Below are 22,347 nucleotides of genomic sequence, written 5' to 3'. Positions count from 1 at the left end.
TCTTACTACAAAGTACCCATGATTTATCCTTACTATCTTTAGCAAGTGTCATGTTTACTTGTTTTCTTCACCACCTTCCAAGACTTATTTCCTTTATCCTACATCTCTCTGAATATGCTGTCACTTTTCCCATGCCTTTGTTCACATTGTAATCTGTGGTTTGCAATGCCCTGCCCTTAATGCCCTAGTTCATATCAAACCCCTCTGCAATATCTGTGCTCTTCTCAGTTCAGTTCAGTCACTCTTTGCGACCCCATGAATCGCAGCACACCAGGCCTCCCTGTCCATCATCAACTCCTGGAGTCTACCCAAACCCATGTGTATCGATTTGGTGATGCCATCCAGCCATCTCATCCTCTGTCGTCCCCTTCTCCTTCTGCCCCCAATCCCTCCCAGCATCAGCGTCTTTTCCAATGAGTCAGTTCTTCGCATGAGGTGTCTGAAGTATTGGAGTTTGAGCTTCAACATCATTCCTCCCAATGAACACCCAGGACTGATCTTTGTGACGACTGGTTGAATCTCCTTGCATTCCAAGGGACTCTCAAGAGTCTTCTTCAACACCATAGTTCAAAAGGATCAATTTTTTGGCACTCAGCTTTCTTCACAGTCCAACTCTCACAACCATACATGACCATGGGAAAAACCATAGCGTTGCCTAGACGGACCTTTGTTGGCAAAATAATGTCTCTGCTTTTTAATATGCTACCCAGGTTTGTCATAACTTTCCTTCCAAGGAGTAAGCGTCTTTTAATTTCATGGCTGCAATCACCATCTGCAGTGATCTTGGAGCCCCAAAAATTAACATTGGACACTATTTCCACTGTTTCCCCATCTATTTGCCATGAAGTGATGGGACCAGATGCCATGATCTTTGTTTCTGAATGTTGAGTTTTAAGCCAACATTTTCACTCTCCTCTTTCACTTTCATCAAGAGGCTTTTTAATTCCTCTTCACTTTCTGCCATAAGGGTGGTGTCGTCTGCAAATCTGAGGTTATTGATATTTCTCCCGGCAGTCTTGGTTCCAGCTTGTACTTCTTCCAGCCCAGCATTTCTCATGATGTTCTCTGCATATAAGTTAAGTAAGCAGGGTGACAGTATAGAGCCTTGAGGTACTCCTTTTCCTATATGGAACCAGTCTGTTGTTCCATGTCCAGTTCTAACTGTTGCTTCCTGACCTGCCTACAGGTTTCTCAAGAGGCAGGTCAGGTGGTCTGGTATTCCCATCTCTTTCAGAATTTTCCACAGTTTATTGTGATCCACACAGTCAAAAGCTTTGGCATAGTCAACAAAGCAGAAATAGATGTCTTTCTGGAACTCTCTCTCTTTTTCTATGATCCATAGAAATGGGAAAGTCTAGAGATCTCTTCAAGAAAATTAGGGAAATGGTATGTACTCTTCTAGTCCTGTATTAAATACAATGTCCTTCAAGATGACTTGTAAAACTCCTGTTTGCATAACTGTTTGCTATCTCTCATCTTCCTAAGTTATTTCCTCTTAAATAGAACAATGTGTGTACTTGCCTTCTACTAGATTGTAAACTGTAATGATGCAAGAACTCGGCATCATAATGTGCTTCCTAATGCCTAACACCAAATGCTATGCATAGTAGAAACTCAGTGAATACCTGGTTAGTAGAACTATGGTCCTACTCTGTAGTGAAAAATTCAAAGGCTATTGAACTGGATTCTGAACTCCCCCCACCCTCATGAGCAGTGTGACATTGAGTTTCATCTCTCAATTTTAGTTTCATCATTTGTAAAATGCAATGATTACTAAATAAATGGGTTGCAGTAAAAATTAGATGACATTCTTTTTAAAGTAAATAAAGTAAACATGATATTATATGTAAAGGTGTCTTCTGCTTAAGGTCAGAAATCTCTCTGAGGTGGCTCAATGGTAAAGAATCCTCCTGTAGCACAATCTCTGGGTTGGGAAGATCCCCTGGAGAAGGGCATGGCAACCCACTCCCGTATTCTTTCCTGGGAAGTCCCATGGACAGAGGAGCCTGGTTGGCTACAGTCCATGGGGTTGCAAGGAGTTGGACATGCCTGAGTAACTGAGCATGCATGCACGGCCTTTCTCAACCCCAGTAACATCAAAGTTGCACATGCTCTTCTGTGACACTTTGCAGGCTTTCAAAATGTCTGCACAAGTCTGAAGTGTTCCCGCAAGTGTCACAGCTTAACAAGGAATCAATGAACAGGAGACATTTTGTGGGGTGTAACTTCATATAGGATTGCTAAACATAGTGTTGGGTCTTATTGTTATTTTCTAACATCCTTTCATTATGAATCAAAGTAATTCTAACCATGAGTTTGTTTTCTACATCTGTGGGTTTATTTCTGTTTTGTATTTAAGTTCATTTGTGTCATTTTTTTTTTTTTTACATTCCACATATAGGCAACATCATATTATATTTGTCTTTGGCTTACATCACTTAGTGTGATAATCTCCCTCTATGTCCATCTATGTTACTGCAAATATCACCATTTAATTCTGTTTATTTATTTTTTTCATTTATTTTAATAGTTGTAAGCTAATTACTTTACAATATTGTAGTGGTTTTTGTCATACATTTACATGAATCAGCCATGGATTTACATGTGTTCCCCATCCTGATCCCCCCTCCCGCATCCTTGCCCATTCCATCCCTCTAGGTCTTCCCAGTGCACCAGCCCTGAGCACTGTGTCATGCATCCAACCTGGGCTGGTGATCTGTTTCAACCTTGATAGCATACTTGTTTCAATGCTACTCTCTCCAAACATCCCACTCTCTCCTTCTCCCACAGACTCCAGAAGTCTGTTCTGTACATCTGTGTCTCTTTTTCTGTTTTGCATATAGGGTTATTGTTACCATCTTTTTAAATTCCATATATAAGCGTTAGTATATTGTATTGGTCTTTATCTTTCTGGCTTGCTTCACTCTGTATAAGGGGCTCCAGTATCACCCATCTCAATAAACTGATTCTAATGAATTCTTTTTAATGGCTGAGTAATATTCCATTGTGTATATGTACCACAGCTTCCTTATCTATTCATCTGCTGATGGGCATCTAGGTTGCTTCTATGCCCTGGCTATTATAAAGAGTGCTGCGATGAACATTGGGGTGCACATGTCTCTTTCAGGTCTGGTTTCCTCATTGTGTATGCCCAGGAGCGGTATTGCTGGGTCATATGGCAATTGTATTTCCAGCTTTTTAAGGAATCTCCACACTGTTCTCCATATTGGCTGTACTAGTTTGCATTCCCACCAACAGTGTAAGAGGGTTCCCATTTCTCCACACCCTCTCCAGCATTTATTGCTTGTAGACTTTTGGATAGCAGCCATTCTGCCTGGAGTGAAATGGTACCTCATTGTGGTTTTGATTTGGATTCCTCTGATAATGAGTGAAGTTGAGCATCTTTTCATGTGTTTGTTAGCCATCTGTATGTCTTCTTTGGAGAAATGTCTGTTTAGTTCTTTGGCCCATTTTTTGATTGGGTCATTTATTTTTCTAGAATTGAGCTGCAGGAGTTGATTGTATATTTTTGAGATTAATCCTTTGTCTGTTGCTTTGTTTGCTATTATTTTCTCCCATTCTGAAGGCTGTCTTTTCACCTTATTTATAGTTTTCTTTGTTGTGCAAAAGCTTTTAAGTTTCATTAGGTCCCATTTGTTTATTTTTGCTTCTATTTCCAGTATTCTGTGAGGTGGGTCATAGAGAATCCTGGTGTAATTTATGCCAGAGAGTGTTTTGCCTATGTTCTCCTCTAGGAGTTTTATAGTTTCTGGTCTTACACTTAGATATTTAATCCATTTTGAGTTTATTTTTGTGTATGGTGTTAGAAAGTGTTCTAGCTTCATTCTTTCACAAGTGGTTGACCAGTTTTCCAAGCACCACTTGTTAAAGAGGCTGTCTTTTTTCCATTGTGTATCCTTGCCTCCTTTTTCGAAGATAAGGTGTCCATAGGTACATGGATTTATCTCTGAGATTTCTATTTTGTTCCATTGATCTATGTTTCTGTCTTCGTGCCAGTACCATACTGTCTTGGTGACTGATGCGTTGTAGTATAGCCTGAAGTCAGGCAGGTTGATTCCTCCAGTTCCATTCTTTCTCAAGATGGCTTTGGCTATTCGAGGTTTTTTTGTATTTCCATACAAATTGTGAAATTATTTGTTCTACTTCTGTGAAAAATACTGTTGGTAGTTTGATAGGGATTGCATTGAATCTATAGATTGCTTTGGGTAGTAGAGTCATTTTCACAATATTGCTTCTTCCCATCCATGAACACGGTACATTTCTCCATCTATTTGTGTCCTCTTTGATTTCTTTCAGCAGTGTTTTATAGTTCTATATATATAGGTCTTTCATTTCTTTAGGTAGATGTACTCCTATGTATTTTATTCTTTTCGTTGCAATGGTGAATGGTATTGTTTCCTTAATTTCTCTTTCTGTTTCCTCATTGTTAGTGTATAGGAATGCAAGGGATTTCTCTGTGTTAATGTTATATCCTGCAGCATTACTGTATTCATTGTTTAGCTCTAGTCATTTTCTCGTAGAGTCTTTAGGGTTTTCTATGTAGAGGATCATGTCATCTGCAAACAGAGAGAGTTTCACTTCTTCTTGTCCTATCTGGATTCCTTTTACGTCTTTTTTGGCTCTGATTGCTGTGGCCAACACTTCCAAAGCTATGTGGAATAGTAGTTGTGAAAGTTGGCACCCTTGTCTCGTTCCTGATTTTAGGGGAAATGCTTTCAATTTTAAACCTTTGAGGGTAATGCTTACTGTGGGTTTGTCAAATATAGTTTTTATTATGTTGAGGTATGTTCCTTGTATTCCTGCTTTCTGGAGAGTTTTTTTTTTTATCATAAATGGAATTTGAATTTTGTCAAAGGCTTTTTCTGCATCTATTGAGATAATCATATGGTTTTTATCTTTCAATTTGTTAATGTGGTGTATTACATTGATTGATTCGCAGATATTAAAGAATCCTTGCATTCCTGGGATAAAGCCCACTTGGTCATGATGCATGATTTTTTTAATATGTTGTTGGATTCTGTTTGCTAGAATTTTGTTAAGGATTTTTGCATCTATGTTCATCAGTGATATTGGCCTGTAGTTTTCTTTTTTGTGGCATCTTTGTCTGGTTTTGGAATTAGGGTGATGGTTGCCTCATAGAATGAGTTTGGAAGTTTACCTTCTTCTGCAATTTTCTGGAAGCATTTGAGTAAGATAGGTGTTAGCTCTTCTCTAAATTTTTGTTAGAATTCAGCTGTGAAGCCATCTGGTCCTGGGCTTTTGTTTGCTGGAAGATTTCTGATTAGAGTTTTGATTTCCTTTCTTGTAATGGGTCTGTTAAGATCTTCTATTTCTTCCTGGTTCAGTTTTGGAAAGTTATACTTTTCTAAGAATTTGTCCATTTCATCCACGTTGTCCATTTTATTGGCATAGAGCTGCTGGTAGTAGTCTCTTATGATCCTTTGTATTTCAGACTTGTCTGCTGTGATCTCTCCATTTCATTTCTAATTTTGTTAATTTGGTTTTTCTCCCTTTGTTTCTTAATGAGTTTTGCTAATGGTTTGCCAATTTTGTTTATTTTTCCAAAAAAACAGCTTTTAGCTTTGTTGAATTTGCTATGGTCTCTTTAGTTTCTTTGCATTTATTTCTGCCCTAATTTTTAAGATTTTTTTCCTTCTACTAAACCTGGGGTTCTTCATTTCTTCCTTCTCTAGTTGCTTTAGGTGTAGAGTTAGGCTATTTATTTGACTTTTTTCTTGTTTCTTGAGGCACGCCTGTAATGCTATGAACCTTCCCCTTAGCACTGCTTTGACAGTGTCCCATAGGATTTTGGGTTGTTGTGTTTTCATTTTCATTCGTTTCTATGCATACTTTGATTTCTTTCTTGATTTCTTCTATGATTTGTTGGTTATTTTGAAGCGCATTGTTTAGCCTCCATATTTTTGTATTTTTAATAATGTTTTCCCTGTAATTGAGATCTAATCTTACTGCACTGTGGTCAGCAAGGATGACTGGAGTGATTTCATTTTTAAAAAAATTTCCCAAGGCTAAATTTATGCCCCAGGATGTGATCTATTCTGGAGAAGGTTCCGTGTGCACTTGAGAAGAAGGTGAAATTGATTGTTTTAGGGTGAAATATCCTATAGATATCAATTAGGTCTAGCTGGTCCATTGTGTCATTTAAAGTTTGTGTTTCCTTGTTGATTTTCTGTTTAGTTGATCTATACATAGTTGTGAGTGGGGTATTAAAGTCTCCCACTATTATTGTGTTACTATTAATTTCCTCTTTCATACTCGTTAGTGTTTGCCTTACATGTTAAGGTGCTCCTATGTTGGGTGCTTATATATTTATAATTGTTATATCTTCTTCTTGGATTGATCCTTTGATCATTATGTAGTGTCCTTCTTTGTCTCTTTTCACAGCCTTTATTTTAAAGTCTATTTTATCTGATATAAGTGTTGCTACTCCTGCTTTCTTTTGGTCTCTGTTTCCGTGAAATATTTTTTTCCATCCCTTCACTTTTTGTCTGTATGTTTCCCTTGTTTTGAGGTGGGTCTCTTGTAGACAGCATACATAGGGGTCTTGTTTTGTATCCATTCAGCCAGTCTTTGTCTTTTGATTGGGGCATTCAACCCATTTACATTTTGGTAATTATTGATAGGTATGGTCCCATTGCCATTTACTTTGTTGTTTTGTGTTCACGTTTCTGCGAAACGAGAAACCTTTTGTGTTTCCTGTCTAGAGAAGATCCTTTAGCATTTGTTGAAGAGCTGGTTTAGTGGTGCTGAATTCTCTCAACTTTTGCTTGTCTGTAAAGCTTTTGAATTCTCCTTCATATCCGAATAAGATCCTTGCTGGGTTCAGTAATCTAGGTTAAAAGTTAATCTCTTTCATTACTTTATGTATGTCCTGCCATTCCCTTCTGGCCTGAAGGGTTTTTATTGATAGATCAGCTGGTATCCTAATGGGAATCCCTTTGTGTGTTATTTGTTGTTTCTCCCTTGCTGCTTTTAATATTTGTTCTTTGTGTTTGATCTTTGTTAATTTGATTAGTATGTGTCTTGGGGTGTTTCGCCTTGGGTTTATCCTGTTTGGGACTCTCTGGGTTTCTTGGACCTGTGTAACTATTTCCTTCCCCATTTTAGGGAACTTTTCAGCTATTATCTCCTCGAGTATTTTCTCATGGCCTTTGTTTTTGCCTTCTTCTTCTGGAACTCCTATGATTCGAATGTTGGGGCGTTTCACATTGTCCCAGAGGTCCCTGAGGTTGTCCTCATTTCTTTTGATTCTTTTTTCTTTTTTCTCCTCTGCTTCATTTATTTCCACCATTTTATCTTTTACCTCACTTATCCTATCTTCTGTCTCTGTTATTCTACTGTTGGTTCTCTCCAGAGTGTTTTTGATCTCATTTATTGCATTATTTATTTTTAATTGACTCTTTTTTATTTCTTCTAGGTCCTTATTAAACATTTCTTGCATCTTCTCAATCTTTGTCTCCAGGCTATTTATCTGTAACTCCGTTTTGTTTTCAAGATTTTGGATCATTCTTCTTATCATTATTCTAAATTATTTTTCAGGTAGATTCCCAATCTCCTCCTCTTTTGTTTGACTTGGTGGGCACTTTTCATGTTCCTTTACCTGCTGGGTATTTCTCTGCCTTTTCATCTTGTTTAGATTGCTGTGTCTGGAGTGGACTTTCTGTATTCTAGTGGTCTGTGGTTCTTTTATATTGCGGAGGTTTCACCCAGTGGGTGGGGTCGGATGATTGGCTTGTCACGGTTTCCTGGTTAGGGAAGCTTGCGTTGGTGTTCTGGTGTGTGGAACTGGATTTCTTCTCTCTGGAGTGCAATGGAATGTCCAGTAGTGAGTTTTGAAATGGGTCTATGTGTTAGGTATGCCTTTGGGCAGCCTGTATGTTGACGCTCAGGACTATCAATTCATGCGTTGCTGGAGAATTTGCATGGTATGTCTTGCTCTGGAACTTATTGGCTCTTGGGTGATGGTTGGTTTCAGTGTAGGTATGGAGGCTTTTGGATGGTCTCTTATTACTTAATATTCCCTGTAGTCAGGAGTTTTCTGGTGTTCTCATGTTTTGGGCTTAAGTCTCCTGCCTCTGGATCAGTCTTATTCTTTCAGTAGTCTCAAGACTTCTCCATCCATACAGCACTGATAATAAAACTTCTAGGTTAATGGTGAAAAGATTCTCCACCGTGAGGGACACCCAGAGAGGTTCACAGAGTTACATGAAGAAGAGGAGAGGGAGGAGGCAGATAGAGATGAGCAGGAGGAGAAAAGGGGGGACTCAAGAGGAGAGAGACAGATCTACACAGTTCTCTGTTCCCAAAGTGTTCTCCATTGCTCAGACACCCACAGAGATTCACAGAATTGGATTGGGAAGAGAAGGGGGAGGGAGGAAATAGAGGTGATCTGAGGGAGAAAACGGAGAGTCAAAATTGGGAGAGAGTAATCAACACACTCCTGAGTAAAAATGGGTACTGAGTTCTTAAATTTCCAATATTGATATCAAATACTGAAAACAAAGATTAAAATTCTAGAGTAGAGTTCAGACTCTTAAAGATACAATATTAAAAACAAAGACACAAAAAAATTTTAGAAGTATGTATGAAGTTTGGTTCAAAAATAGGGTGTCTTCTTTTTTTTTTTTGCAAGGTTATAGTGAAATGGAAATGAAAATTTAGGAGTAATAGAGGAGTAATATAGGAGTTTAAAAGAAAATAAGAAAAAAATAAAAAAAGAAAAAAATGTTTTCTAATTATAAAATAGAGAAATATATGAAAATGAAAGTTCAGGAGTAATGGAGGAGTAATAGGGAATTTTAAAAGAAAGTAAAAGAGAAAAAAGAAAAAAAAGAAAAAAATTTTTCTTAATTAAAAAAGAAATTAAAAATATATCTAGGAATTTCTCTGGAGCTGTTGCGGTCAGTGTGGATTTGGTTCAGTTTCAGATAGCTCCTCATTGTAGCTTACAGTTCTCTATATCTGTAGGCCCCTTCCGGTATAGTCAGTGTTACCTACAGGGATTTTAATATGTTGCACCCGTCACTTCTGAATTGGTTCCCTTTATTTGGCTTCTGTTTGCCGGTCTCTTCAGTGTCTAATTTCTGCCCTGACACAGGCGGCGGATGTGGTCTCTTGTTCAGGTTCGCTTGGTCAGTTGTGCTGCAGGGAGGGAGGGGCACTGCAGACAAATCTCAGTGGCGTGTGTGGGGAGCACTCACAGTGTTCTGGTCACACTGGGTTTGCCCCCGCTCACAGGTGTGTGCTTTCCCCATCTACACAGCTCAGGCTCCCGGCTGCTCTATATGGAGCGGGCCCTGCGTTGTGTGCGGTTCCAGTTTTCGGGTATTCCACAAAAGCGAGGACTCGGTTGGGCCTGCGTTTTGTGCCTTCCCCTGCCCAAGCAGCTCAGGCAGCCAGGAGCTTGACGGGCGCACTCTCCCCGGGTGTGGTGCACCTTCTCCCCTCTGCCAGTCCCAGCCTCAGTTTCCGTGCGCGCCAGTCGGGTGAGTGCACCTTGTTCTCAGGAGCTGGCCTCTAACGGCGACCCTCCCAGCAGATGTCGACCATCTAGAATCTCATGAAGTCTTTGGTTAGAAACTGGGAGCCTATTTGCAGTTTGGTTGGGGTGCCATCTCTGGGGCCGAGTTTGCCCCTTTCCTCTCCCCCCTGCCTCCTGCCTCCGGTGGGGGATGGGCTGTCTGCAGCCAGCTAGCTCTTCTCTGGACTTGCTCAGTCCTTTGTTTTGCGAAAGGGCCGGCAGTTTGTTCGGGCCAGTTAATTTTCTCTCTCTCTCGCTTGCTATCCCACAGTTTAAGATGCTATCTCACGTTAGCTCCCTCTGATTGCCCTCAGGGCATTCAGGCCTGGTCCTTGCCCTAAGCAATGCTGCCCGCTCCTCTCTGTTCTGCCTCCACTTGCTGGTGGTGAATGCGGGCATCTGGGGTACTTTTCTGCTGGGACTTGCTTTTAGGCATGTAATCTGTGGGTTTTATTTATTTTTCCTCCCAGTTAGGTTGCCCTCTGAGATTCAAACACTTCCCCCAGACCCACCAGTGTGAGGGTTTCCTGGTGTTTGGAAAATTCCTCTATTATGACTCCCTTCCTGGGACGGATCTCCATCCCTAGCTCTTTTGTCTCTTTCTATCTTTTATATTTTGTTCTACCTCCTTTCGAAGACAATGGGCTGCTTTTCTGTGCAACTGATGTCTTCTGCTAGCGGTCAGAAGTTGTTTTGTGAAATTTGCTCAGCATTCAAATGTTCTTTTGATGAATTTGTAGGGGAAAAAGTGGTCTTCCCATCCTATTCCTCTGCCATCTTAGCTCCTCCCCCTCAGAAACATATTTTTCTATCAGTAACCTTCATAAAAATCAGTCTCATTTAAATGATAAACAGTGGAATCTACATTTTACTTCTTTAACCAACATATTTGGTGGCTCAGATGGTAAAAATTGGCCTGCAATGCTGGAGGCCCGGGTTCAATCCCTGAGTCAGGAAGATCTCCTGGAGAAGGAAATGGCAACCCACTCTGATATACTTGCCTGGAAAATTCCATGTATGGAGGAGCCTCGCGGGCTACAGTACTTGGGGTCGCAAAGAGTTGGACATGACTGAGCAACTAACTTAACTTATTAACCAACATTTTTAGGTTCATGGGACACTAAAGACCACAGTCATCACTACTACAGAGCATTTTATTAAGTGTATATACTCACACAGTGAGTGGATAGATATTTAGTTCTGTATCCCAGACAGATTGAGTATATTTCTGTAGTGTAGTTGGCTTTATTTGAGTGGAATAGGCCTGTCAGTGAGAGGTCATAAGTAATCAGTTATCTGTATATACTTGGAAATTTAGAAATAGCTGAGAGTTTATTTAGATGGGTTGTCTTATAAAGGGGCTTCCCTGGTGGCTCAGACAGTAAGGAATCTGCCTGCAATGTGGGAGACATGGGTTCTATTCCTGAGAAGGCATGATCCCCTGGAGGAGGATATGGCAACCCACTCCAGTATTCTTGCCTAGAGAATTCTACAGACAGAGCAGCCTAGTGGGTTTGCAGAGAGTCAGAGACATGACCCAACAATTAACACTTTCACTTTCAGTCTTAAAAAGCTGAAACTAAAAGTGACCATGTAACCATCAAACTTTAAAGCTGGAAAATGCCTCATTCTTTTTCAAATGAAAAAACATTTAGTGGGTCATTAAATGAGCTTTTAAAGTTTCATGGCAAGAGAGTGACGGGTATAGAATTTTAAACCCATGTCTCTGGTGCCATTGCTCTTTCCATCATACCATGTTTCTCCCTAACATTTCATGAATCAACACACACACACACACACACACACACACACACACACACACACACACACTACTCACACATGTACATATAAAGACCCAGGGTTTACTCTTCAAATTGCTTGCAATACGTGAATTGAGAACTTCCAAATGTTCAAGCTGGTTTTAGAAAAGGCAGAGGAACCAGAGACCAAATTGCCAATATCTGCTGGATCATTGATAAAGCAAGAGTTCCAGAAGAACATCTACTTCTGCTTTATTGACTATGCCAAGGCCTTCGACTGTGTGGATCACAATAAACTGTGGAAAGAGGTCTGGCCGCGGCGCCTCGGGCGCCGCCTCTGCCTCCTCACCAGCGCTAAAGCCGGGACTGGACAGAATGGAGTCGCGCGTGTTGCCGAAGAGGGGTGGGCTGGGGGCGGGGAAGTTTGTTCCGCGGAGCCGCAGCCAGAACCGGGGCCAGGAATCACCTTCAGGACAGTCTGGTGATAGTTCGGTGATAGTAATTAAGGGGGAAAGCGTCCACGGTTCTTTGACATGGATGAATGTTCAGCAGGAAGATTAGACTTGACTGAACAGACTCCTATCTTATTAGGGAGTAAAGCCATGGCAGCTAGTCTCATGGATGTAGGAGACTCATTTGGTGACGCAGCTAGTCCTTTAGTTAATAGATCTAGAAACTCATTGGTGGAAGGTGATGATGGTGATGATGATGATGTTGTGTTTATTGAATCTATACAACCTCCTTCAATTTCTGCTCCAGTAATAGCTGATCAAAGACATTTTGTATTTCCTGCATCAAGAAATAAAAAGCTTCTAGGACATTATTCTGTAATTCTTCCTTCCTCAAGATATTTGGATTCTCAGAAGGGAAATATAAGTGAGACAATTGTTATTGATGATGAAGAGGACATGGAAACAAATGGAAGGGAAAAGACAGTTTCTCCCAGTTTTATTGAATGGGGATTTCCTGGAACTAAAAACAGAACCAAAGATTTGGATTTCTCCACTTCCAGTCTTTCAAGAAGTAAGGTAAATGCAGGAATGGGTAATGGTGTTATCACTACAGAATCCACTCTGAAATTCATATTACTAATGTTACAACTTTAGAAGCAGGTTTTAAGCTCTGAATGATGGGCGAGATATGAACTTAAATGATTACAAATATAACATCACTATAGAATTCCAACTTGGGAGATGTCGCTAAAGGACTTCAGTCAAGTAATTTTGGTGTTACTATGCAAACATACACCCCGTCTTTAACTTCACAGACCAAGACTGCAGTAGGACCTTTTAATCCTGGTAGAATGAATGTGGCAGGAGGTGAATTTCAGAATGGAGGATTTACAACTCATCATAGTCCTGATTCTTGGATCTCCCAGTCAGCATCCTTTCCCCGTAATCAGAAACAGCCAGGGGTGGATTCTTTATCACCAGTGGCCTCGCTTCCTAAACAGATTTTCCAGCCTTCTGCCCAACAGCAACCCACTAAAGCAGCTAAAATCACTTGTGCAAACTGCAAAAAACCTTTAAGAAGGGACAGACAGCTTATCAGCGAAAAGGATCAGCTCACCTCTTCTGTTCTACCACCTGCCTTTCTTCCTTCTCTCATAAGCGTACTCCAAAGAAACGCAATGTGACATGTAAAAAAGATGCACCTACCAAAAAAGCTACTGTTGTTCCTCAAGGGGAGTCAAGTGAACCCTTCCCAAAATGTTGTAGTACGTCTAGTTTGTCTCCCTATGAAGACAGCCAGAATCTTCGAAAAAGAGTTCTGAACAAATCAAGATGTACAATCTGTAATAAACTAACAGAGACTCAGCATGAAGTCAGCGTTAACAATGTGACACACAAACTGTGCAGTAACCAGTGCTTTAACAAGTACAGGCTAGCCAATGGTCTAGTGATGAACTGCTGTGAGCAGTGCGGCGAGTACTTGCCCGGCAAAGGAGCTAGGAACAATGTCCTGGTCGTTGAAGGTCAGCAGATGCGATTTTGCTGCCAAAGTTGTGTTAACGAGTATAAACAGATGATGGAAACAAACTTAAAAAAAGTATTAGCATCAGAAAACAGAAAAAGGAATGCTGTTGGAGAAGAAAATGAAAGAGAATTATATGGATCATTGAATATACTTCTGGAAAAAATAGAAGAAATATCAGAAATAAAGGAAAAGACTTCAGAACTACAGGTTTCAGCAGAATGTAGCCCAGACACATCAGTGGTCCAACAGAATGTGAATTTACCAGGCATAGCTGATAAACTTCAAGAGCAACTGGGAGAGAAACCATCAGAAGACTCTGTTATTTCAGTTGTGCTTTCTGCAGATCCAGGTACATGGCCCCGAATTTTGAGTATTAAACAGAGGAACACTCTAGTTGAAAATGATCCACCTCAAGTAAGAAATTTTAACTTCCCAAAAGACAGTACAGGGAGGAAGTTTTCAGAAACTTACTATACAAGAATTCTTGCAAATGGTGAGAAAACCACTAGATCCTGGTTACTTTATTCGACTTTGAAAGATTCTGTGTTTTGTCTGTATTGCAAACTCTTTGGAGAGGGAAAAAATCAACTGAAGAATGAGAATGGGTGCAGAGATTGGCAGCATTTATCACATATTCTTAGCAAACACGAGGAGAGTGAAATGCACATCAACAATAGTGTTAAATATTCAAAATTGAAATCTGATTTGAAAACAAGTAAAATTGTTGAAGCTTCAGAACACAGATTACAGGAGAGGGAGGGGAAGGATGGTATGAAGCTGTTGTACACCTTAGACCTGATCTGACATGACATGAAGAGGTCGAATACTTATTCAGAGCTGTACCCTGATAGTCTGTCCTTTGTGCTGAGGCTCCCAGACTGAGTGCTTCCTCCGCTCATTAGTAATGAGTATCATAGCAAGTTAACCTGTAAAGATGGTTTCTGCTCCAGGTTCTTGTGATTAATGTCCATTCCAGAGAAGGCAATTGTTGATCTTTTCAGTCTTTCAGTTCACATCTTTTAAAATGGGCATTTCAGGACTGACTTTTGACCGGTGTGATCAATATTTTGTTCTGATTATCTTGAAAGAGGGAGAAAAAGGCTTGAATTTATCAATACCAGTTGAACAAGATACATATGTGAACACGTATTGTTATTTAGAAATAGAATGGGATCTGAAGCTGCAGCTTTTTGCTAGTAAACCAAATACTTGTGGTTTATTTCATTTGAGCAAAATGTTATTATTTGAACAAAGCAGCATCATTTGTTATGTTAAATGAATTAAGGTGGTTAATTTGTGTTTTATTGGTTTTGTTTTAATTTAATTTATAAATATTGTAGCTTTTGTTGTCATCTGAAAACTATAAGCATACAGAATATACCTATTTTTATGTTGTTACAAATATAAAATATATTGTTGGTATAAATATTAAAATAAAAATATATTAAGTTAAAAAAAAATAATAAACTGTGGAAAATTCTGAAGGAGATGGGAATACCAGACCACCTGACCTGCCTCTTGAGAAACGTGTATACAGCTCAGGAAGCAACAGTTAGAACTGGACATGGAACAACAGACTGGTTCCAAATAGGAAAAGGAATACGTCAAGGCTGTATATTGTCACCCTGCTTATTTAACTTATATGCAGAGCACATCATGAGAAATGCTGGGCTGGAAGAATCATAAGCTGGAATCAAGATTACCAGGAAAAATATCAATAACCTTAAATATGCAGATGATACCACCCTTACGGCAAAAAGTGAAGAGGAACTAAAAAGCCTCTTGATGAAAGTGAAAGAGAGTGAAAAAGTTGGCTTAAAGCTCAACATTCAGAAAACTAAGATCATGGTATCTGGTCCCATCACCTCACGGTAAATAGATGGGGAAACAGTGGAAACATGGTCAGAATTTATTTTTTTGGTCTCCAAGATCACTGCAGATGGTGACTGCAGCCACGAAATGAAAAGATGCTTACTCCTTGGAAGGAAAGTTATGGCCAACTTAGATAGCATATTAAAAAGCAGAGACATTACTTTGTCAACAAAGGTCTGTCTGGTCAAGGCTATGGTTTTTCCAGTGGTCATGTATGGATGTGAGAGTTGGACTGTGAAGAAAGCTGATAACCGAAAAATTGATGCTTTTGAATGGTGGTGTTCGAGAAGACTCTTGAGAGTCCCTTGGACTGCAAGGAGATCTAACCAGTCCATCCTGAAGGAGATCAGTCCTGGGTGTTCATTGGAAGGACTGATGTTGAAACTGCAACTCCAATACTTTGGCCACCTGATGCGAAGAGTTGACTCATTGGAAAAGACCCAGATGCTGGGAGAGATTGGGGGCAGGAGGAGAAGGGGACGACAGAAGATGATATGGCTGGATGGCATCACCGACTCGATGGGCATGAGGTTGAGTAAACTCCGGGAATTTGTGATGGACAGGGAGGCCTGGTGTGCTGCAATTCATGGGGTGGAAAAGAGTTGGACATGAGTGAGCAACTGAACTGAACTGATGTTTCTGACTTTAAATTGTTAGAGCAGGTTTATACTTAACACAACCTGCATTTGTACAGGTTGCACATTATACAAAGTTATGGTTGTTGCCATAGGTTGTAGTACAATGTAATCTCACCAGGATGGAAAATGTTAAGGAAAATTTTTTGTACTGGCCAATAGGGTCTTTTCCAATAGTTGGTTCTTCCCATCAGGTAGCCAAAGTATTGGAGCTTCAGCTTCAGCATCAGTCCTTCAGGTTAAATTTGGCTAATGTGAACTACTGAAAAAAGATTAGAAGTTAGGAGGAAAGAAGGTAAGGGTATTCATTTCTGTGATGCACCCACTCCAAAAGTTTGGATTGGCAGTGGCTGCCATTTTCTCAGCTTATAGCTCTTGCTGGGTGGACTTCTACTACACCTCTTAAGACATTTGGGGTTGCAGGAATTATCATCTCTCTATGCCCCTTCAAACCTGGGGGTTCTAATACTGGCTTCTCAGTTGCTACCCTCTGGGTACTTCATCATCTCTTGGTTTCTCTTCATTATTTTCACATTTTATTCACCTCATTAAATGATATTCCATCACTCTTTTAAAGTGTGCCATCAGCTTTTGGTTGGATTGTGACTAATACATTGGTAGTGGGGAATAGGGGAAACATTAAGGTAGTATTAGGAGGGTGAGATAAACTGCTGGAGGGAGATAGGAAGAGAAGGGTTTCAAAGCTTTTTATGGTGTTCTATGAAAATAACATGTCTTCTTTATGTGAATGACTCTAATGCAGTCTTAAATTGCTTCTTAATCATTTAGTTGGGTTCCAGTTTCTTTGCATGCACAACCAGGATTGAACAGGGCCAAGAGATATCTGGGATTTATATGACTAGATGATACTACTAGGATCTATCTGGATTGATTATATCATATTAGAACATTTCTCTCATGGCATCAGGAATATTGCAACCCAGTGCACATACTACGTTTCTATTGAAATTCAGTGCACTGCTATGGTGTGTAACTCATTTTTATTGTCAGAACAACACTGTTTGACTTTTTAATATTTCCTTTCGTTATGAAACAGAAATTGGGGAAAGCTCAATAATTTCTTCAGGAACAATAATTCAGTTCAGATTGTTACATATAGATTCAGATTTTTATATTTTAACATAGATAACTCTAAAAGTGGACATGAGGCAGCTGACTGTTTTCCAAACCGTAACACTTTATATATCTGACAATTCAGGTCTCACATGGAATTATCTGCCTCAGAGGGATCCACTACTGGCCGACGACAAATCGGACAGGTTATGTGCTCAGCCAGCCAGTGATCAATGCAGTGATCGTGAAATTCATGGGAGCAAGGTAGGATGCGTAGTGTGTTGCCTTTGGTGTATTCTGTGATACAAATGCTACAGGCTTTAAATTCTTCATTCTCTCCAAAAGATCTCAAAGCCAAGTTGTCAATCTGTGCTTTGGTAAGTCCTGTAAGTTCGTATGGGTCATCTTCATTTAGGAGGAAAAACTGATCCAGATTAAGGGAGGGCCAAGAGTCACTATCATCAAATATTATTGGGGTCATTCGTCCACCTTCTTGCCTGGTGTCTGATAAGCCTGTTGATAAGATTCTTTCTTCACTCTCTTCCAAGATCAGAGAGCCAGTTTCTGAATCTTCATCATTTGAGCTAGAAATTAATATAGGACTGGATGCAGAGCTGGAAATCGAATAGGGGCTTGAGTCTGATATCACTATTAAACTTGAATCAGGATCATATCTAGCATTTGAAGCAGAACCAGGTCGACTATCACTACCACTGGGTCCCTGTCTTTCATTTGGTGACTCTGCCCTTTCTATGTATTCACTTGGAGGGGAGACACTATGCTCTAAATTACTGTCACTGTCCATAAGATTACTTGAGTTACTAAATCCTCGTATTGTCGGCCATAATGTACTCTGAGTTGAAACAGACGTTGTATCACTTAAGCTAGTATTTAAAACTCTATGAGCAGGATTTCTGAAGGTATTGACATAAGCACTCTCATTGGCCTTGTCAGTATGTGAAAACATAGGCTTCAGTTCCTGCTCACTTTCTGAAGTGATAGTGTTGTTTGGTGAGTCAGATGTTAACTGAGTTCTACTAACTCTGCTGTCTCTCTGAGAACATGCTTGATAATGAACTCGTTCCACTTCAAGATTGAAGGGAGTGGTTGGATTTGTTTCCATCACTTCCCAAGATTCACTACTGCATGTTGTGTCTGAATAACATTCTTCATGAACAGCATTCCTAGTTTTAGAAGTTCCAATAAGATCCCTATTTTGCAACTCATGTCCAGGCATTTGCTGTCTCAAAGTTTCTTCATGCCCAATTCTAGAAAATCTCTCATTCTCACTTATGAGAGGTTGCTTAAAAGTCTGAGATGGTATATCTTCATTAATTCTTTGAAAAATTTCCCACAGTGAATGTGGAGGTGACCAACTGTCAGTCCTTGCTCTGGTTCTCCTATAGACTGGGCTCCTACTTCTTAGTCTTCTCTGACTTCTCGTCGGTGGGAATTCCATTAATGTTTCTGTCATATCTTGTTCTGGTGTAGATGGTCTTATAAATAGTGACTCAGATTGTGGACTTTCCACTTGCCTTTGGCTGTCTTCCATATCTTCTCTTCTGGGAAGTTTTGCAGATGCTACACATTCATTCTCTGGATTTGAGTTCTCATCATCAGGGTCAAGATTTCTTTCTAAGCCAAATCTGAGCTCATCACTGTTAGCACTAATTTGGCTCTCTTCTTTCCAAGACTGATTTTCTTTTTGTTCACTTGTCACATTTTCAGTTTGTCCGAAAGTGGTAAGCCAGTCTAGTAGAGGATCATCACTAGACACATCATCTGAAGCATCTCCTCTATCTGTTAATTTAAAAAAAGGGAGGGGAGGGGATATAAAAGAACTACCAAAATTGGAACCATCATAACTCTGAAACTTGGTTTAAAAAGCAAACAAAAATGAGAACTTAAACACTCAGATGTTTTCAACTAATTTCACATTTACAGAGTTAATACTTTAAAAGCTTTATTATCTAGATTTATAAGTAAAGGCAGGGAAGTTTCAATTCTATCTGAAAAAGAGTACACTAATCCTAGATAAATTTAGAGAGTTTTTACAAAGGGTATCTGAAGGAAGTCTGTTTTTCAATATTTCTTCATATACACAGCCCTGTATGCCACTGTGGGAGGCATGTCAAGAGACAACATTTTTTTTTCAGGCCACTGACAATACACTAAAGCAATTCTACAAGGTAAACACCAGTTAACATACAGTACTAGTATTTTAATTCAATTGATGTTATTGTCTAATTCTCATTCATCTCCAACATCACTACTCCTAGACTCTTATATGCTTTTGATAATGTATAAGTTGTTTTACAATATAAGATTATTGCCCAAATATAAACAAAGATTATAGGTTTAAAAGTATTTGAATTTTGAATACTTCTTAATATTACCAAGGTTTTTAACTGGCATTAAGCTGAAAGTCAGATTAAATGAATAGACTGAACCTAGCATGGCCCATAAAAGACCATATTCAAGAACCAAAGTGTTATAGTATCCTCTTCATTAGATAGTAAAATCCTCTATTTCACACTGGAAGAGAAGGCACCAGATCTGAGGTTCCAGCAGGGTTTCTTAGCCTTAGAACTATTTACATTTTGGCACTGGGCCATTCTTATTTTGGGGAGCTACCCTGTGTGTTGGGTCATATTTGGCAGCATCTCTGGCCTCTGCCCACTAGATCTAGTAACACCCATGCCTCCCTCTGTGACAACCAAAAATATCTCCAGCTATTGTCAAATGTCCCTTGGGGTGGGGGAGAGCACAACTGTCTCCAGTTGAGAACTACTTGGTTAGAATATAAAATATTTCTTTTTGCTTTTTTTTTTTAACACATGTATATGGATAGAGAGGGCTTCCCTCATAACTCAGTTGGTAAAGAATCTGCCTCCAGTGCAGCAGACCCCTGTTCAATTAGGGAAGATCCACGCTGGAGAAGGGATAGGCTACCCACTACCGTATTCTTGGGCTTCCCTTGTGGCTCAGCTGATAAAGAATCCACCTGGAAAGTGGGAGACCTGGATTCCATCCCTGCGTTGGGAAGATCCCCTCCACTCCAGTATTCTGGCCTGGAAAATTTCATGGACTCTACAGTCCATGGTGTTGCAAAGAGTCTGGACACGAGTGAGTGACTTTCAGTTTCATCGATAGAGAAAATAATTCGGGACATAGGAGGAACTTTCCATTGAGGTACAAAAGCATAAAACAAACAAAAACCAATAGTCTACTTCACACTGTTTCCCAATTAAAACAATCCAAATGTGAATCAGGAAAAAACGAAAAACTTACTCTGGCGTTCTCACGGCAAATCAAGTAAATGTCAGTTCTTTTTTTATGAGAAGTTCCTTACCAAATAATTTGTGCCACTTCTGTATGTTTACTATTTACTATTATGAAGTGATTATGTAATACTGTGAAGTTCATTTTTCATCCCATCCTATTCCCCCCAAAGAGAAATATACCTGTATTTTCATCTGAGTTTTGTGGTGGGTTTTCTTTTATTAATTGAAGTCTCCTCAGCAACTCTTCTTCCGTACTTTCACCTAGCGGGTCGAGCAAATTGTTGTCCCTCATAAGTATGTAATCTTCTTCACTCAGATCACTTACGAATCTGTAGTAATCACCTTCTCGAGCCAATCGGTCTATCTGACTTCTGCGTCGGACTGAAACTCTGTCTTCTTCATCGTCGGAATCTGAGCTTTCCATCTCGATGAACAAGTGGAAAATTATCTGAATTTCATGATATAGTGCTGAAACGCAACAACCACAGTCAAGTTCTCTTCAGCTTCTGCTTCTGCCCGGGAGCGACCGGAACACGTTCGGTCAGATAACGGTCCGGCTTGGTTCCCCGCTGCTCCGCTACTCCGCTATGGCACCTCAGCTCTGTAGTCTCTGGTGAGGCAATAGTTGAGATCAGCCTCTATCTCATAACTTGCTGAGGCCTTGCCTAGGCATCCATTGTCTTCCTTATGTAACTGAATAGGGACTGGATTCAGGTTGGGTTTCATTTCGATCAAAAGCAGCCAGTATTTCTGAGGGTTTATAATGTACCAAGCACCATCCTTAAACTCTTCCCCCGCACCCCCGCCCCCCGCCCCGCCACAGCCTGTTCTCAGACTTTCAGAAGGCATTTTCATTCGCTACATTTTACATGACACCTGCTTCAAAATGCCACGCCAAGTCAGTCTCCTTAAATGCAGCATTCCTCATTTCCAGGTGCCGCGTGACCGCTGCCTTTTCTCCTCAGGAATTCCTCAGGCCGTAGACTCTCACTAAGAAAGTAGTTCAGAGTTTTTGATAATTCCCCAGGGTCTTAGTTGACTCTCTTCAATGTGTTCTCTCAATTTTAACTCTTAATGGCTTCATCTTGATTATAGGACCCTTCAATCCTGTTTCAAATGAACAGAAAACACCAAAACTTGGGCAGGCTTTTCTGCTCATCCAGGGAATTTCTTCTCCGCAAAATCTTTCGGTTTCATTTTTGTCCTTGTGTCTCTTGCAAACGAAACTAGTCAGACTATCATAGGAACTTTAAAAAATGGATCCCTAATAGTTATTTTACCTACGGTATTGAGTACCAACTTTGCTGATTTTGTTCCATGTATCTTAATGCAATCCGGATGGTATATTTATTGGTGAAAATAAACGAACGCTTATTTGTAATGCTACCTGAAGGAGACCTCTGCGAATTTCTGGACTCGTTAATACTACCAGTCCCACTTAACACTTGTTTGAGTTTTTCATTCAAATTATTCATGTAAAGACAAGATTTGGCTACTGAATTTGAGATTATTTAATTTGTCTTATTTAATAATTAATCCATCCAACATAAACTGGGTCAGTTATTGTCCTAGCTCTACAGATATGTCAATTGTTGGAGCAGTTTGTACTCCTAAGTGAGTGGGAAACACCATCTACAAACTATCACAATACAATATATTTTAGAATAGATTTATATATGTCTTATTGTGTAAGTACAGAGACTTGTGCAACAATTATTTAATGGGCATTTCACAGAGGTATTATGTTTAAATTCGAATCTTTAAATATAGTTATCAGTTTCTATAGATGGAAAATGGCAGTTATGTGTTGTTAGAGACAGGCTCTGTCAGAAAAAGTAGACTTGAAAGACCTTGGCTTATTTGGGCATCTGTGGCCACAATTTTGGTGTAGGGGTAGAAATACAGAATTAATCTCAGAAAGGATAACTGACACAAGCTGTAAATAGAGTTTTGATTTTTTAAATGTAAGAAATAGGATACTGATTAAGATGTTTTGGTATATTTTGAGAACAAGTAGTGAATTTTATTTTTCTTGCTTAGTGTCCCCGTAACAACTTTCGCTGATAGCATCCTGATTTTCGTGGTGGAAAAACTCATTCTACAGCATTAGTCCAGTTGGTTTATGTTTAGCTGAATTCACTACCATGGCTAAAGGAAAGGACATATGATACAGCCATGTCCCATCA

At 39.7% G+C, this 22,347-nt stretch overlaps 2 protein-coding genes across 2 annotated transcripts; one reads left to right on the top strand and one right to left on the bottom strand.

The window, feature by feature from the left end:
- The first annotated feature begins 11,733 nt into the window (after nucleotides 1-11,733).
- LOC136153519 (zinc finger MYM-type protein 5-like) lies at nucleotides 11,734-14,730 on the top strand. The gene is given in 3 exon segments (XM_065915444.1): nucleotides 11,734-12,347; nucleotides 12,587-12,845; nucleotides 12,848-14,730. Coding segments are annotated over 3 exon segments (2,007 nt in total). The 5' UTR covers nucleotides 11,734-11,852; the 3' UTR covers nucleotides 14,101-14,730.
- Nucleotides 14,731-17,025: 2,295 nt separating this feature from the next.
- Nucleotides 17,026-20,585, bottom strand: LOC136154071 (E3 ubiquitin-protein ligase RLIM-like). The gene is made up of 2 exons (XM_065916292.1): nucleotides 20,342-20,585; nucleotides 17,026-18,677 (listed from the first exon to the last, which is right to left on the bottom strand). The coding sequence occupies exons 1-2, from the start codon at nucleotides 20,583-20,585 to the stop codon at nucleotides 17,026-17,028; spliced, it is 1,896 nt and encodes a 631-aa protein (XP_065772364.1).
- Between the last annotated feature and the right edge of the window lie 1,762 nt (nucleotides 20,586-22,347).

This window comes from Muntiacus reevesi, chromosome X, assembly GCF_963930625.1.
Source record: "Muntiacus reevesi chromosome X, mMunRee1.1, whole genome shotgun sequence".
Taxonomy (NCBI): domain Eukaryota; kingdom Metazoa; phylum Chordata; class Mammalia; order Artiodactyla; family Cervidae; genus Muntiacus; species Muntiacus reevesi.
Note: the sequence above shows the minus strand (reverse complement) of the source record. Positions and strands in the feature narration are given on the sequence as shown.